The 16,070-nt window shown below is 46.7% G+C and overlaps 1 protein-coding gene across 3 annotated transcripts in view; it reads right to left on the minus strand.

Annotated features, from left to right (window-relative positions):
- CPLANE1 (ciliogenesis and planar polarity effector complex subunit 1) overlaps positions 1 to 16,070 on the minus strand; it is a 2,680,747-nt gene that overhangs the window by 1,014,761 nt on the left and 1,649,916 nt on the right. For all 3 annotated transcript variants that reach the window (XM_085631095.1, XM_085631092.1, XM_085631094.1), the window contains exons 36-37: positions 10,814 to 11,084; positions 8,504 to 8,561 (exon numbers count right to left, since the gene is read on the minus strand). In XM_085631095.1, coding sequence (XP_085487221.1) covers positions 8,504 to 8,561; positions 10,814 to 11,084 — 329 coding nt within the window. The remainder of the gene's footprint in view (positions 1 to 8,503; positions 8,562 to 10,813; positions 11,085 to 16,070) is intronic.

The following is a 16,070-nucleotide window of genomic DNA, read 5'->3' on the forward strand; positions in this document are numbered from 1 at the left end:
TTACTGTAGGAGAGTAGGGTCTGCTTTCTATGTTCACCCCCACTTTTTGCTTTTGCTTCACTGGTTTTCGACTTAGATGTGGCTGTGGGCCTGCTAATCAGACCCACAGCCCAGCTGTTCTCTCTCTAAATTCACTATGCACTTTAGGTGCATAACCCAATTGGTAAGGATCACCTTTTTGGACCCTGTACAGTGTACCTTAGGTACCCAGGGCATAGGTGTACCCTAGGCCTATCAGGGCCTATAGGTATTCCTATACCTACCTTATATATAGACACATGGGTAACCTATCAGTCACTCCTATGGCAGGCCTTAACAATCCTGAAGGCAGAGTGCTTGGTAACATGTGAGATGGTGCTCTAGCATGAGCTGAGCCTGTCTGCAGCTTTCGGAACCATGTCCTTATAGCTGGTATTTTGTGATTCAGCTCAAGGTCCCTTCGCGATCCCTGGTCCGTCGACCTGTGAAGGTAACTTTAACTTTCCTTGGGCTTTCCTGGTTCCTTCAGACGTGCCCTGACTCCATAGCTTGGAGAGTCCCCAGGATCTTGCTGGTCCTCACCGAAGCATCTTTCCTCTGACCGCATGGGTTGCAATTGCCAAGGCTTGTTGGTGTTCAATCTGGACACTGACCCTCCAGCACTCGACATCCTTTATGAGACAGCTCACCTCCGGACTTTGGTCATCGTCGACGTCTCCTGGTCCCTGTGGCTGCAGAGTCAAGCTTCACCTCTTCTCACCTGAAACACCCGACATCGGTGGGCATTCGTCTATCATGCCCCTGGTCACTGTGAAGTGACCCAGACTCTGTCCCCTCTGCTTTCAGGTTCTTCTCAGCTCCGGTCCAGGCTTGGATCACACTGGACACTTTTCATCTTCCCGGCAGCAGCACTCTTCAGCATCACGCCACTGAAAACGACAAAGGTTTCCAATATCACTTGACCACTATGCACCCAGCTCCTCTGGGATAGGTAACACAGGTATCTCGGTACTCTCAAGGGTGCTGGCCTTAGAACCTTCTATGTTTAACTGGGTTTGCTTGAAGTCCTCTCCGAAGTGTCCTCAATCTTTAAAATTCCAACCGCGACTTTCCCATAGAGTTGTACGGAACTCGCGTCTGTGTTCTCACACTGCACCCGTCCTCCGTGGGTCCCCTGTGTCACTATCTTGGGTGGTTCCTTGGGGTCCCAGCAATTCTACGTGCTCTAGGCACTGTGTCTAGTCAAGTCGTGGTTGTTATACCACTTTCTTAATATATGGTTCGGTCTCCCCCTGTTTATCGTGTTATTTACTGTCGTTCTAGTGATTTAATACTGTGTGCTTTGTTCTCTAATCTCATAAAGAGGTTAGTAGAGAGTGTTTAATAATAAATACATATATTTGATATATTCCTTGTGTGGTTCTCCTTTCATGTGGTCATTCAGGACGTTATAAACTGGTAAAACAAGCTGCTTTACATTCCTTCGAGACTTAGCCTGAAGACTTCTCTCCATAGTTAACACTAGGATAGCTTTCAATAAATGTTGTCTTGAACCTAATCATCAATAAGGGTTGTTTGGACTGATACAAGGTGCCCACTTTAATTAGTGGTCAGCATATACCAGGCCAACTTCTCACACCTTCCTACTGCCCTCCGTTTTCGGTGTGTGGCCCTGTAGCCTCTCATCTTCCCTCTGCAGCCCATTGTGCTGCCACTACCTCAGTTGCCTAACTTGCATGGTCGGCTTGCTGCCTCCGCCCCTCTACTTCATCTCTCTTACCCTCCGCAATCTGTTATGCTACCACTACCCAGACTGGTCAACTTGATCTCCCTTGCCCTTCTCCTGCACTTTGTGGTCTGTGTGCGTGCCACTACCCCCCACCCCTTTGTCCTCTACGGTCTGTTGAGCAACCATTGTCCCAGCTCAGTGTCCTATCAGTTCAGCTTATCAACCATGCCCTCAGTTGTACATTTGCTTGCCCTTACCCCTGCCCCCTCTCTCCATGGTCTTTTGTGCTGTCACTGCCCCAGAAACTTGACCTCCCTGGTCAGCTTCCTTTACCTAACCCCTTCATGCCTGCCGTCTATTATCCGTGTGCATGCCCCTACACCCTACCTTCGGCACTCTGAGGTCCATTGTACTGCAACTGCCCCAGCCACCTGCTTGTCCTCATGTTAGCTTTCTAGAGTACTAACTACAATTTCTATGACAGAAAGAGCCCCCTCAGTTTTGGTCATTTTAAAGAGAAACCGCTTTTCCTATGGGTAATTAACATGCTAAAATGATGTTTTGGGTGCTCCTTTTATTCTAAGCCCCAGCTTCATAGATCACCTCGAAACTTTCAAGGAAGGAGCTGAGGTGGATAAACCTTTTTTTGAGAAGTTTCATGAGGATTCGTCAGACAGCGCCAAAGGTTTTAGCAAAACAAAAAAACTATTTTTCAGTGCAATCTCTGAACTAACTATAACTATACAGTTCAAACTCTGTAACACATATATATATTTATAAGCACTACTTTCTCTGTAAGCATCTGATCTCAGAATGTAGTACTGTAGATTCACATGGTTAACATACTTTAGCCATATAGTGTTGAACACGGACGTTTGGAAGTTGTTTTTCTTTGAAGAAGTCTCTTAAATCACAGGATATGCAGTGACTCCACTTCTTGGTGTACTTTGCACAAGGGCATAGACACCATCATTGACTGTTTTTCACACAGCCAGTCAGAGGATGTATGGAGTGTGAATGAAAGTTATGGTGCAACAGTGCAATGTACCATGAAATGGTGATGAGGGGAAGATGATCTGCAAAAGTCAAACGCATCGAGGGAAGAGAGTGGGGGAATGTAAATCAGCACCTCACGCTACAAACCGATGCTTACAGGCTAAGCAGCATTTTCCGTTCATGGCATGTGTGGCTTTAAATACATATGCTTAGCATAGACTAGACAGCTATGACCTCCAGACCACTGTGGCTAGAGTGTGGATGGTGCATATGTCTTGACTAATGTTCCCCACACAGTATAGCCAACTAAAACTTGTTGATAGGCTAAGATATCCACACAATAACGCTTTGTACAGGTGGGTGTGGTTGATCAGGCTGCTGCCTTGCAGATATTCACTAGTGGCATGTTCCTTCGGAAGGGGATAGTAGCCCTCTTTCTGAGAGTGGAGTGCATCTTAGGAAGTGCAGGTAGAACCCTCTGTGCCTTATGATAACAAGTCCTTTCACAATTCACCTGGCTATGCCAGCCTTGGAGATAGGATGACCTTTGTGAGGCTTTGCATTAGAGAAGACAAACTGGGCTGACGTATGGAATGATTTGGTCATGTTGATGTAGTACGAGTGATCTCTTGATATCTAATGCGTGTAGTGATCTTTCCATAACAGAATCAGGCTGTCAGAAAAGGACTAGGAGCTCAATGGTTTGTTTAAGGTGTAAGGGTGCTACCATCTTAGGGAAGAACATAGAATTAGTTCCAAGAATGACCCTACCCTTGGCGATCTGGATGAAAGGCTCCTGTAGCGTAAGCATTTGCAGCTCGCTGATGAACCTATGTGAAATAGTAGCTATAAGGAAGGCTACCTTTCAAGAGAGGAACTGCTGAGGACATGAATGCACTAGTTCAAAGGATTGACCCATAAGCCTTTGAGGACTATATTGAGGTTCTACTGGGAGTGGGAGATGCTCTGGGGAAATAACTCTTTAAAGTCCCTCCATATAGGTGTTGGTGATGGTTATCCTGAAAAGAGACACATATTGTCTGCTCTGCATGTAAGCAGCAACTGCTGTTAAGATAATGTGAACGGAGGTGTGTGCAAGGCCCACCTTTTTTAAGATCAAATGGTAGGTAAGAAGCTCCCAGACCATGGGTTTAAAACGGAACGATTGGTTTGAAATGCAGCAATGTATAAAACTTTCCATTTTGCTGCACAACAGGCCCATGTCCTTCAAGATTGTCATACACTCTTGATGAAGGTGGAGGTTTACAAAATCTAGGACCTCATGTGCCAAACTGCTAGAGTGAGCTACTGAGGAACTGAATGCCTGACCTGACTTTGCCTCTGTATGAGAAGGTCCAGCCTGAGGGCAAGTGTCTCGTTGGTACTAAGTGACCACTCCAGGAGAGAGTAGTACCATGGTAGGCAGGCTAGGTTGGCACTCCTATGATGAGATTTACTGACATCTGCCTGAGCTTCCTCACATCAAAGAAAAGCAGTGGGAGTGTTGGCACAGCGTGGGCAAATATCCCTGACCTGCTCATCCATAGTGCACTGCTCAAGGACTGTGGCTGTGCGCACCTGGCTGCAAAGCTTGGGCATTTGCATTTTCTGGGGTAGCAAACAGATCCATTGCAGGATGCCCCAATGCTGGAAGTATCTATGAAGAACCTGAGGAGTGGAGTTCCAACTCATGGACTTGTTGGTGCATCTTTCTGAGCAAATCCACAAAGTTATCCACCTCCAGGAGATTCTCTCCCATGAGGTGAATGTTATATCAGAGTGTTCGGTGCCAGATCCTCTGCACTAGGTGAAGGGAGTGTGTGCCTCCCAGCTTTTGGATATAATGTGTAGTGCTCATGTTGTCTGTTCTGATCAGGACTGCCTTGCCTAGACTGACCCGCAGAAACGGGTTGAGGGCTAGCTAAATGGCAAGGAGTTCTAAGAAATTAAAGTGGCAACCCTAGAACAGAGAGCACCAAGTCTTCTTCGACTCTGTATTGGTTGAGATGTGTCCCACCCCATATGGAAACGTCTGTAGCAATTGTCTACTGTGAAAGTGAATATACAAAGGGCCTGCCTTTCACCAGTTTGGTGCTGTTTCACCATTGCTTTGGCATGTAATAAACACACGATCTTCCCAGTGACCCTCCACTTGAGATCCCTGAACTGCTAGACACTATTGAAGAGGCTTTCATGGGGGACAATGGCGATGCAGGAGGTCATCATCCCTAGGACGTAGATTTCAATGTGAACTATGAGCTGATGATTGGGCTGAAACAGAAGCAGCAGGTGCTGGAAAGCTGAGATGCTTAGCTTGTTTGGGTAGGCTTTGCCTTTAACTGCTTTATTGAGGAAGGAGACTAGGAAGGGATGTCTTTGAAGAGGCTCCAGATGGGACTGGGTGATGTTTATAGTGTGGTAGCCGAAGCTGTGACGCAAGGACACTATCGCTTGAGTGTGTGCAAGACACTGAAGCGTGCTGCTGCTCTTACTCAGCTAATCATCGAGGTAGGGGAAAGACATGAATGCCTTAACTGCGCAAATGTGCTGCCTCCACTGCTAGGCACTTAGTAAACACTCTTGGGGCCATGGTTACTCCGAAGGGAAGTATTCTGAACTGGTGACGCTGTCCACAAAATGAAGGTACTGCTAGTGGGCATGGTGGATTGGAATGTGAAAATAGGCGTCCATGAGACTGAGCGCAGGTCATGAAACCGTCTTGCTGGAGTAGGAGGATGATTTCCTGCCGGGTTATCATCTGTAAATATTCCTTGAACTTCCATTCAACCCTGGGGTGAACACTGTGGCCTTAGCAGGCTCCTTGAAGTTCTCAGAAGTAGATTTTACCATGCCCTTGAGCTTGGGGGAGAAAGTGAACTGAGCATTTAGATTTAGAGAGTGTGTCTCCATAAAAATTGTCCTCCTCCTGAATGACGTGCATATACAAACTATGGTATGCCGCTGTCCACTGTATGACTTCATGGTATGCTGCAGTGTCATCAGGGGGTGAAACCCTGACCGGATAGAGGTCGAAGTCAGTGTAGCCTTGCAAATCCATGTAATAATAGGCCCAGGGGTCATTAGTGGGATACTCCACTAACAGCTGATCATAAGTGTCAAACACACCATAGGGGCTGCCAGGTGGTGAACCTGAGAAGGGAGATCCTCCTGGTGTCTCTGGTGGAGGCAGCTGTGACGGGCTGCATGGTTGTGAATGGGAGAGGTGAGGAAACTAGGTGGGGGCTGCGTGGAACAGGGACAGGACTAGTTCCTGTATCCCCATCTCTCTTGGGTAAAAGTTATGGGACAGAAGGCGTGGAACCAGGCCTTCCTTAAAATCACATCTTCTCTTTCGAGGCATGGGCCCTGAAGGCATTCGAGCCAGTGGGGGTAGTTTGGCAGAGACTGTGCCTTTGACTGGGTAAATGAAGAAGCGCTGTTGTCTTATGTCCAGCTCCTGCTCTCTAGGTGTGTACCCTTGATATCCTCCTCCGTAGATGTTGATGCAGGCTTTTGTCTCTACTTTACGATGTGACTTCCGAATGGTTTCAGAATCGACAGTGGCTTTAGTGCCTAGAAAGGCTTCCAAGCTAAGAAGGGTTTGTTTTGGTTTGTGGGTGGGCCCCTATGAAGGTGTCGGTGCTGACTTCAGGTAGTGCTGGGGGCTAGATAGACCCTGGGGCCTGTTGGCAGTGCTGACCAGAGCCAGAAGGAAGCGGGGGCCCATGGCTGATCTAGCCTTGACTGCTGTGCTCGGGGCTCGATGCTTGGCTCCCTCGAGAGCAATGCTCTGCCTTGGTTGTCTCGGTCTTTCTTTTGTGAGCCTTGAGTTTGCCTTGAGTTACAGGCATACTAAATCAGGGGCTAGTCTTCGGCATTAAGTCAATGTCTTCCTTCTGGTCGTCAGATTTGCTCGATGACCCGTACTCCGGGCTGGGGGTAGCTTGGACCAATGGGAGCCCTGAGGGCCTAGCTTCCTCCTGTTGTTGGGTTAAGAGGGGATCTTCCTCCCCAAAGATGTTTGTAGTGAGGGAAAGGTCTGAGCACAGCATGGTATTGTTTGCCCAGTGGAGTTCCCTCTGGTACCATAGCTGCTTCTTTTAGCGAAAGGCAAGGCACAAGGAGCACGTAGCATCATCTTGGTCAGGGGATAGGCAGAGGTTACACACCTCATGGTAGTCTGTCCACGGAAACTTGATATGGCAGCAAGGTCAAAACTGGACCAATGTGCGTTGCATCAACTGTGCCACATTCTCAGGTGAAGGTAGATTAAAACAGTGCTGGTCCCCCAATAGGTGCTAGGACTTCAACGCTTTCGGTGATGACAACGGTTCTCGGGGTGTTTAAGTTAATGTACGTCGAAACACAGATGGCAACCTAGCTTAAAGGAGCCTGATGCAGTAGGGTAGAAATAAACACCAAAGAGAACTGACAAGCATGTGAAGTAACACTACAACCTTGAGGCCTAAGCAATGCACGTCCAAACGCAATGGTGGAATCAAACAATTTAAGATGGAGTCATTGTCCACGTACAATATACACCAAGGGGAGTGATCAAAGTGCATCCTGTGACTGAATACTTCTTTGAAGATAAACAACTTGCAAACATCCGAGCTCAACACACTAGATGGCAGGAGTATGAAAAGCATGCGTATCAACAGCCACACATGCTATGAACACACACACACGATAAAGTACTCCCTGTTGTACATTACAAGCATAGTGCAAGCCATCGAGGAGTTCCATGACTATATAGAGTAATGAGGCTGAAGGCAGAGTTCCTTTAAAAGGTCAAGGAACTCCGAGGGTTACTTTATTCCTTATAACATATGGTCACACCATCACCCTTCCCACAAATCTCTTAAATCCTTGTTGTGTTGCTAGGATGTTTGCAGACATGAAGAACAAACAGTGTATAAATAAACATCAAAAAGTAGTTAGAGATTTGTTGCACAAAATATCAGAATCAGTTAATTACGAGTCAGATTTTTAAAAATGCTGTTGCGCAGACTGTGTAGAAACAAGCAGAGAGATTATATCTAAACATGTTGCAATTACTATCTCTGTTCTGCTGATCTCTGTTTTGCTGATCACTGTTCATTTGGAAAAACAGAGGAGAAGATCTGCCTCTCACCCTGGCTGCTAGCAGCAGCCATTGTGACATCAGAACTCAACTCAACTGTAATAAGTTATTACAGTTGAGCAGCTACATCATGTCATTTCTTTAATAAAGGTGACTAGAGACATCATAAGTACATATAAAAACCAGTCTTGAGCTGCTTGTGTTACAGTACAGAACAGTTCAGCTGGACTGCTCCAACTGGAGCAGGACCTAGGCTGATGTGCATTTGACTTAGGACGAGTGCTCTCTTACATCGGTCCTAAAGCATGGAACGGCCTCTCACTCCACATCAGAGCCTCCTCCTCTCTTCTTGAATTCTGCAAGAAGTTAAAGACCTGGCCTATCAATTAATCAACCTAACATAGGTAGGGCTAGCAGACATACCTGCTCAGCACCAGGATTCCCTCGAGGGTGATTTACAAATACAAATAATATAGGACTGCACCTAACCTGAGGTGGCAGGGTAGGCAGAACAAATGATGTGCTGGGATGTGGTCCAGTGTCATTACCAGTGGTGAAGTTTAATTTAAGTATTCCACTTCACTTTTTGTATTCCACAGAACACTGCATAGGAACATGTAGTAGTGCACAGGCAGGAGCTTTTAAAGCCGAAGGCTTCAGATCTAATACAGAGGTTATTGTTTTTATCACTCACACTCAAACTGTACTCTACTTACCAAGTGGTAAGACAAATCCTTCTTCATGCTCCAAGCTTGGCACGTCATTCTGATGTACCTAGCAAAGGAAAGGTTTAACAAGTACTTATCTAATGGTTCAATGATACTCCTGCACATTAACATATGTTACGATCTACATTACTTCTACAGAAAGGAACACAGGTAAATACACCAAATGTGACCAGCTATCAGAAAGCTTAGGTAGATAGGTAGAGACATACCTACCTGTCACCCGACCACATTAGGTAACATGAATAACCCACTCAAAAACAGTTGACAGAGCACACGCGTGTCACCAAACCAAGCAAATCACAGAATCATAGATAGTTATCATAGTGGGATGCACTTGGGTAATATTATCACATTTTTTTTAAAATGAAGACCCAAAACAGCCATACTTTTTCACAATATGCAATGCAATTTTGTCAATCACCATAAAGGAAAATTGAACCCTTCCAACCTCTCACGATAACTACCATGTAATGAGCTGCATTTTGATAGCTTGAATGTAAATGCATCTAATGTGTGAAAGTAATTGAGCTGGTCAGTCTAGTGTAATAGAGTCTAATGGGTAACAAAACAGCAGACTCCAGATCCGACATGGATGTGCTTCTCCTGAACCTAAATTAGGCAACTTTGCTCAAGCAGATGTTATTTACTGATATTTTACCAACCTGACCAGCAATCAGAAAATGTAGTTAGCCCATACACAGTTGACTCCACTGTTAAAGCTACCACATATACTTTACAACAAAATAATATTGTACAAAGAGCACACATTATTTTAATTCTATTAAAATAAGGACAAACAGTTATGGTATCCTTTTACCGCACACTGTATTGAGTTCCCAATAAATAGGGGCTCACTCATGGAGCCAACTGTAAACTCCCCAAAAATAGAAAAACGTAGAAAGTAGTGACAGGAGCATTCAATTAATAGCAAGGTCACACAGAAAGTCTAATAGGTTTCAAACATATTGGATTCTATACCCACAATGAATCAATATTATAGCTACTAGTAAATAACAACTAGACAAGTCAAGAAGCATCAAAAGCGGTGAATGTTCTCCGTTTTCATTCCTTTATTTCTTGGTTCCACAGAGAAGACGAACAAGGACACAACGAACGCGTTTCGGCCCTTAACATTGGGACTTCTTCAGGGCATGAATTTATAGGCAATACGTATGCCCGTTTGTCACCCATTACACATGATCCATAGCATCTTCTGCTGAGAAATTCTAAAAAGTTTATTTTAATCTGCAGCCAAAGGGTGATAACCTCAATGCACCTAAGATATTTTCTCTAGGCTTCCAAATTGGTGTATTGTTGAGACAATTGTCAGCTGCAATCTTTATAATAGTGTCCGTATATTTTAAACAGCTGGACCACAGAGCAAGGTGATGGTTGTATTAGAAAACGCTTTGGCCGCAGATAGAAATACACTTTTGAGAATTTAGCAGGTGATGCAATGGACCATGTGTAATGGGTGACAAACTGACATATGCATTGCCTATAAATTCATGCCCTGAAGAAGTTCCAATGTTAAGGGATGAAACATGTGGGTTGTGTCCTTGTTTGTCTTTTCTGTGGAAACAAGAAATAAAAGAATGAATACTGAGAACATACACAGCTTTTCATGTTTCTTGACAAGTCTAGTTGTTATTTACTAGCAGCTATAATATTGATTCATTAAGGGTATAGAATCCAATATGATTGACACCTATTAGACTTTCTGTGTGAGCTTGCTATTAATTGAGTGCTATCCTCACTATTTCATTGTTTTAATTAAAACATAAAAAACAATTCCAGCCCTTCAAGATATTTCATGAGACACTAGGCTTAGTTCCTGGTGGTGGTATATCATATACCGCTACAGTGCTGACCTGGAAATGCAATCAAACAATTCTATCCTTCTTTGTTGACAAAGGTATAGTGTTCACCACTACACTGTGGACCTGGCAACGCAGTCAAAACTATTTTATCTGTTTGTGGATCTATGATTGTATAAGGTTAATACAGAGTTTATGCACTGGTCAATTTAAAAGTGGCTTGTGTAGGTTAGTTTGAAGGTAAAAGGAGTTCAATTGAAAGATCTTTGTATGATCGAAGCGTATGCAAGGATATGCCAAAAGACCATGATGCAAGCGGCCATATCATGCAAAAATATTATTTATACACTAGGCAATTAATTTTCTCTTGGCATTTGTAGGTTTCGTTGGATCAAAAATTTGTTAGACACTAAAACTAAGTTTGAACCATTAGCAGTGAACTCCAAGTCATTAAAGTATATATGCTAGGGTAATACCATACCTCTGACTTATCAATAATCTCAGAACTGTTGTCATCGACTGGAATTAATTCGATTATAGAATTTTCAGGGCGGAATGACACACTTGGTTTTTTTGCTGCTTTAGTTTTGATTTCCTCTTGGTTGCCTGGCTGTGTCTTCATTCTCTCTTGCCCCTCCAGCACTGCGTTGATTTGCACTTGTTTCTTTGGCTTTGTCACCATGATATCTTGTTTGTCTGGCAGTCTCTCAATATGTTCTTGCGTGTGCTGTTTCTCCACACGTTGCCTTAGCCTGCAAAAATATTAGTTTGAAAAGTGAGTTCTTTTATAAATACAGGAAAAAAACACTTTGCAAACCAAAAATGTATGCATATCATATGGAAACGATGACTGGATGAGATTAAGACTATCTCGGTTGGATTTTCCATAGCATTATCTTAAACACAACATGAATTCCTTCACATTCCTTAATTAACTGACAGGTCATGAGCTAAAAAAAACAGGCAGCCAGACAATGACTGAGAATATAGAAAACACTAAATATGTTAAAAAGATTTGACTGTTCAGTGAACACAAGCTGCTCTGTTACCATGTAACAATGAATGCAAGGACCCTGAACGCTTCTTCTGAGCAGATTATTCTTCAGGGGCCAAATTTGGCAACAGTGAAATACTGGTGATCTCTTTAACTTATTTATGAACGTATTTACCCTTGGTGAACTCTGTCTGCAGTGACAATAACCATTGTGAGACTACAATGGTTTGAGATCTAGGCAGACTTGGTGGCCAAAAGATTTTCTCCAACCAAGTATTTATTCATCCTGGTCATGGTTGAGTTTGACAAAGCTAATTTTACCTTAAAGGTCAACTATGTGATCTCCAGAGTAAACCCATACCGAGCAACTGATCTCTAAGTATTTGAAAGAAAAGAATACCTGATCCAGGCTTCTCTTTACAATTCGAAAATACAGTTCTAAGTCTTTTATTGAGATAATCTTTATATAGTGATGGGTGGATAAATAATGCACAAGTTACTTACCTTCGGTAACGCTATATCTGTAAGAAACATTATTTAGTTATAGATAACTTACCTTAGGATTACCCCCAGGCGTCAGACTGGATCCGGAAAGATTTTTCATCAGCAGTTCCTCGGCTCTGTGTTTGTCGTCGGCATCGTGGTCGCCGAGATGACGTCGCGGCAGCTACTTAGACTCCGCCCTCACGCGCTGTCAGTTCTATACACGACTTTCCGCGTCAGAAGCGCAGAGCCATGCAAGACACTGACCACTGGTGCACAAAACTAGGGCCCTGAAAGGATGTCCATAACCCCAGAAATCAGTTCGCAGAACGAGAAGGATGGGTGGGGCGGTAAGGAATCTATAACTAACTAATGTTTCTAAGAGATATATTGTTATCGAAGGTAAGTAACTTGTGCATCTGAAAGAAACACATTAGTTATAGAATCCTTACCTTAGAATAGATACCCCAGCAGTACCAACCCCGGAGGTGGGTCTGCGAACCAAGATCACACCAGAAAGTCATCTCTCCGGACTTGGCTAGCCAGGCAGTAGTGTTTAGTAAATGTGTGCAGTGGTGCCCATGTGGCCGCCTGACAGATGTCATTCAGAGGCACTCCTCTTCCCAAGGCAGTAGTGGCTGCCGTCGCTCTGGTGGAGTGAGCGCGTAGCCCGACTGGAGGCTCCTTTTTAGCCAGAGTAACAAGCCTTAATACACAACACGACCCATCGAGAAATGGTGCGTTTCTGTACGGCCCGACCCTTCTTTGCACCCACGTAGCCAACAAAAAGTTGATCATCCACCCGGAACTGTTTTGTGCGATCCAGAAAGGAGGAGAACTCACATTTTGAGGCCAGACGGTGGAGCCTCTCTTCTTCCTTTGAAGGATGCGGAGGCGGAAAGAAGGTGGGCAAAGTAATGCTCTGCCTGATGTGGAAGGCAGTGACAACCTTAGGAAGAAAGGATGGACGGGTCCTGATAACCACCTTGCCCGGTTGGACAGACACGAAAGGAGGTTTGGAGGAAAGGGCCTGGAGCTCACTCACCCTTCTAGCAGAGGTGATGGCTACCAGGAAAGCAGTCTTGAGAGTCAAGCGACGTTAAGGACAGTTATGAAGCGGCTCAAAAGGAGCGCACATAAAATAAGTCAGCACAAGATTCAAGTCCCACTGAGGCATAACGAATGGAATTGGAGGAAAAAGATGCGCTAAGTCTTTCAAGAAACGGTTAACTACTGGGGACTTGAAAGGAGAAGACTGATCTGGCAGCCGAAGGAAAGCAAAGATGGCAGAAAGGTAGCCCTTGATAGTGCCCAAAGAAGAGCCCTGCTGGGCTAAAGAGAGAAAGAATAAGAGTACTTCATTAAGAGGGGCAGAAAGGGGATCCACAGCCTTTGCTGTGCACCATGCCACAAATTTGTTCCACCTGCAGGCGTATATCATCTTTGTGGAGGGACGCCTGGCTGCCAAGATTACATCACAAACTTCAGGAGGCAGGTCGAAAGACGTCAACTGCCGCCACTCAATCTCCACGCAAGGAGGTGGAGACTGGACAGGTTCGGGTGGAGGACCGCCCCTGCTGTTGCGACAAAAAATCCTCCCGAAGAGGCAGTCTGATCGGAGGATCAATGGCTATGTTGAGCAGCTCGGGATACCAGACTCTTCGTGCCCAATCCGGAGTCACCAGAATGACGTGGGCCCGGTCGCGCCTGACCTTCTTCAGCACTCTGGGCAGAAGTGGTATAGGCGGAAAGGCGTACAACAGACCGCAAGTCCACTCGCGACGAAAAGCGTCGCAGAGCGAGTGCCACCTTGGAAATTCCAATGCGCAGAATTGCTGACATTGCACGTTCTCATCGGTGGCGAATAGATCTAACCAAGGCTCTCCCCACTGTTGAAAGAGACCTTACACCACCTCCGAGTGAAGACACCATTCGTGATCCATCATGCAACTGCGGTTGAGTTCATCTGCCCTGGCATTCAGAGAACCTGCCAGGTTTTTAACCACCAGGGAAATGCCTTGTCCAGAGGCGGGGGGCCTCCTGACACAGGGTCCACGACCCCACCCCACCCTGTTTGTTGCAATACCACATGGCGGGGGTGTTGTCTGTGAACACCTGCACTACTCTTCCCCGGACAGAGGGAAGGAATGCCTTCAGTGCAAGACGAATCGCCCGGAGCTCCAGAAGGTTGATCTGAAGCCTGGACTCCGCCGGAAACCAGAGGCCCCTGATCTCCGCCTCTCCCATGTGGCCGCCCCATCCCAGAAGGGAGGCATGAATCACCACGGTGTATTCTGGTTGGGGAAGGGAGAGGGACCGGCCACTGACCCAATACTAGTCATGAGCCACCACTGCAGTTGTTGAACAGTGCCCTTCGAGATCTGGACGTAATCGGACAGATTCCCCTGATGCTGCGCCCACTGGAACTTCAGGTCCCACTGCAGAGCCCGCATATGCCACCTGGCATGATTGATCAGCAGGATGCAGGAGGCCATGAGGCCCAGCAGCTTCAGGATCATTCTGATCGAAACCCGGGACAAGGGCTGAAAGATCGGAATCATAGCCCGAATGTCCCGGACTCGCTCTTAGGGTGGATAGACCCGAAACTGTGTCGTGTCCAGAACCGATCCGATGAAGAGGAGCTTCTAAGAGGGAATCAGGTGCGACTTCGGCACATTGATGGAAAACTCCAGCTGATGCAGGAGGTTGGCCATAGTCTGCAGGTGGGAAATGACTGCCTGGGGCGAGCCCGCCTTCAACAGCCAGTCGTCGAGATAGGGGAAGACTGAAACCCCTGATCTGTGCAGATGAGCTACGACCACCGCCACCACTTTCGTGAACACCCGAGGGGCACTGGTAAGGCCAAAAGGGAGCACGGTAAACTGAAAGTGCTCACGGTCTACCGTGAACCGCAGGTAATGCCTGTGGGCCGGCAGGACGGGGATGTGAAAATAAGCATCCTGCAGGTCCAACGCAACCATCCAGTCTTGCGGATCGAGGGCAGACAAGACCTGAGCAAGCGTCAACATCTTGAACTTCTCCTTCCGGAGGAAGCGATTGACGTCCCTGAGGTCCAAGATAGGACGCAGCCCCTTGTCCTTCTTGGGAACCAGAAAGTAGTGGGAGTAACAACCACGACCAACTTCTGGGACAGGAACGAGCTCGATGGCTCCCTTGTCCAAGAGAGCCGTAACTTCCTGCTGGAGAAGGGCCAGATGATCCTCCGACTTGTGGCAGTATCGCGGTGGCATGGCTGGAGGGTAGTCTCGAAGGGGAGGGAGTAGCCCCTTCGTACTATCTGCAAAATCCACCGGTCCGAAGTGATGGTGCGCCAGTGGGGGAGGTGATGGCGAATCCTGCTGTCCACTGGCGTTTGATGGGCCTGAAAGGTCGGACTAGGAGGGTTTGGAGGCTGCTGCTGAGGGGGGGTTGCTGGACTGGCCTGTCCGCTGGCCCCCTGAACCGCGACGCTGGTTCCCATATCCCTGGCCGCGCAAAGGTTGGGTAACTTGCTGAGGTCTGTGGCCCAGGGTGGGATGTAGCGGGGCACCCCTTCCATAGCCACGAAAGGAGTGAAAAGCAGACTGCACCGGACGGGAGGAGAGGCCCAAGGACTTGGCCGTAGCCTGTGAGTCCTTGAAGGGCTCTAGGGCAAAGTCTACATTGTCGCCAAAAAGGCGATGGCCATCAATGGGCTTTTCCATCAAGGTGTTCTCAACATCCCCCAAAAAGTCAGTAGACCTCATCCAGGCGTAGCGACGGAGCACTACCAACGTTTAAATGGTCCTGCCCAGAAAGTCAGTGGTGTCCAATCCACAACGGATCGTAAACTTTGCTGCATCTCTCCCGGCGGCAACAGCCTGGGAGAGCACTGCCCGGGCCTCCTCCGGGCACTGAGGCAGCATTTGCTCCACTGCACCCCACACAGAGTGCGAATAACTGCCCAACAGACATGCGGTGTTAACGGACCGCAGTCCTAAGATGGCGGAAGAGAAAATATTCTTCCCAAGATGGTCCAGCTTCTTGGATTCCCTTTCCGGTGGAGCCTTCGGAAAGGCGCTTTTGGAGGTGGAGGCTTGGACCACCAAGCTCTCCGGGGTGCGGTGTTGGTAGAGGAAAGTGGGGTCACCCGGGTTAGGGCGGCAGCATCGGCGATCATCTTGTCCACGGGAGCCCCCGTGTTGGGCCTGGATCAGGTGCCCAAAAGGACGTCGGTGAGGTCCTCATTAAACAGAAGCAGGGGCTTCGAAGAGCTGGCCGC

The sequence above is a fragment of the Triturus cristatus genome, chromosome 2_1 (genome assembly GCF_964204655.1).
Source record: "Triturus cristatus chromosome 2_1, aTriCri1.1, whole genome shotgun sequence".
NCBI classification, from domain to species: Eukaryota; Metazoa; Chordata; class Amphibia; order Caudata; family Salamandridae; genus Triturus; species Triturus cristatus.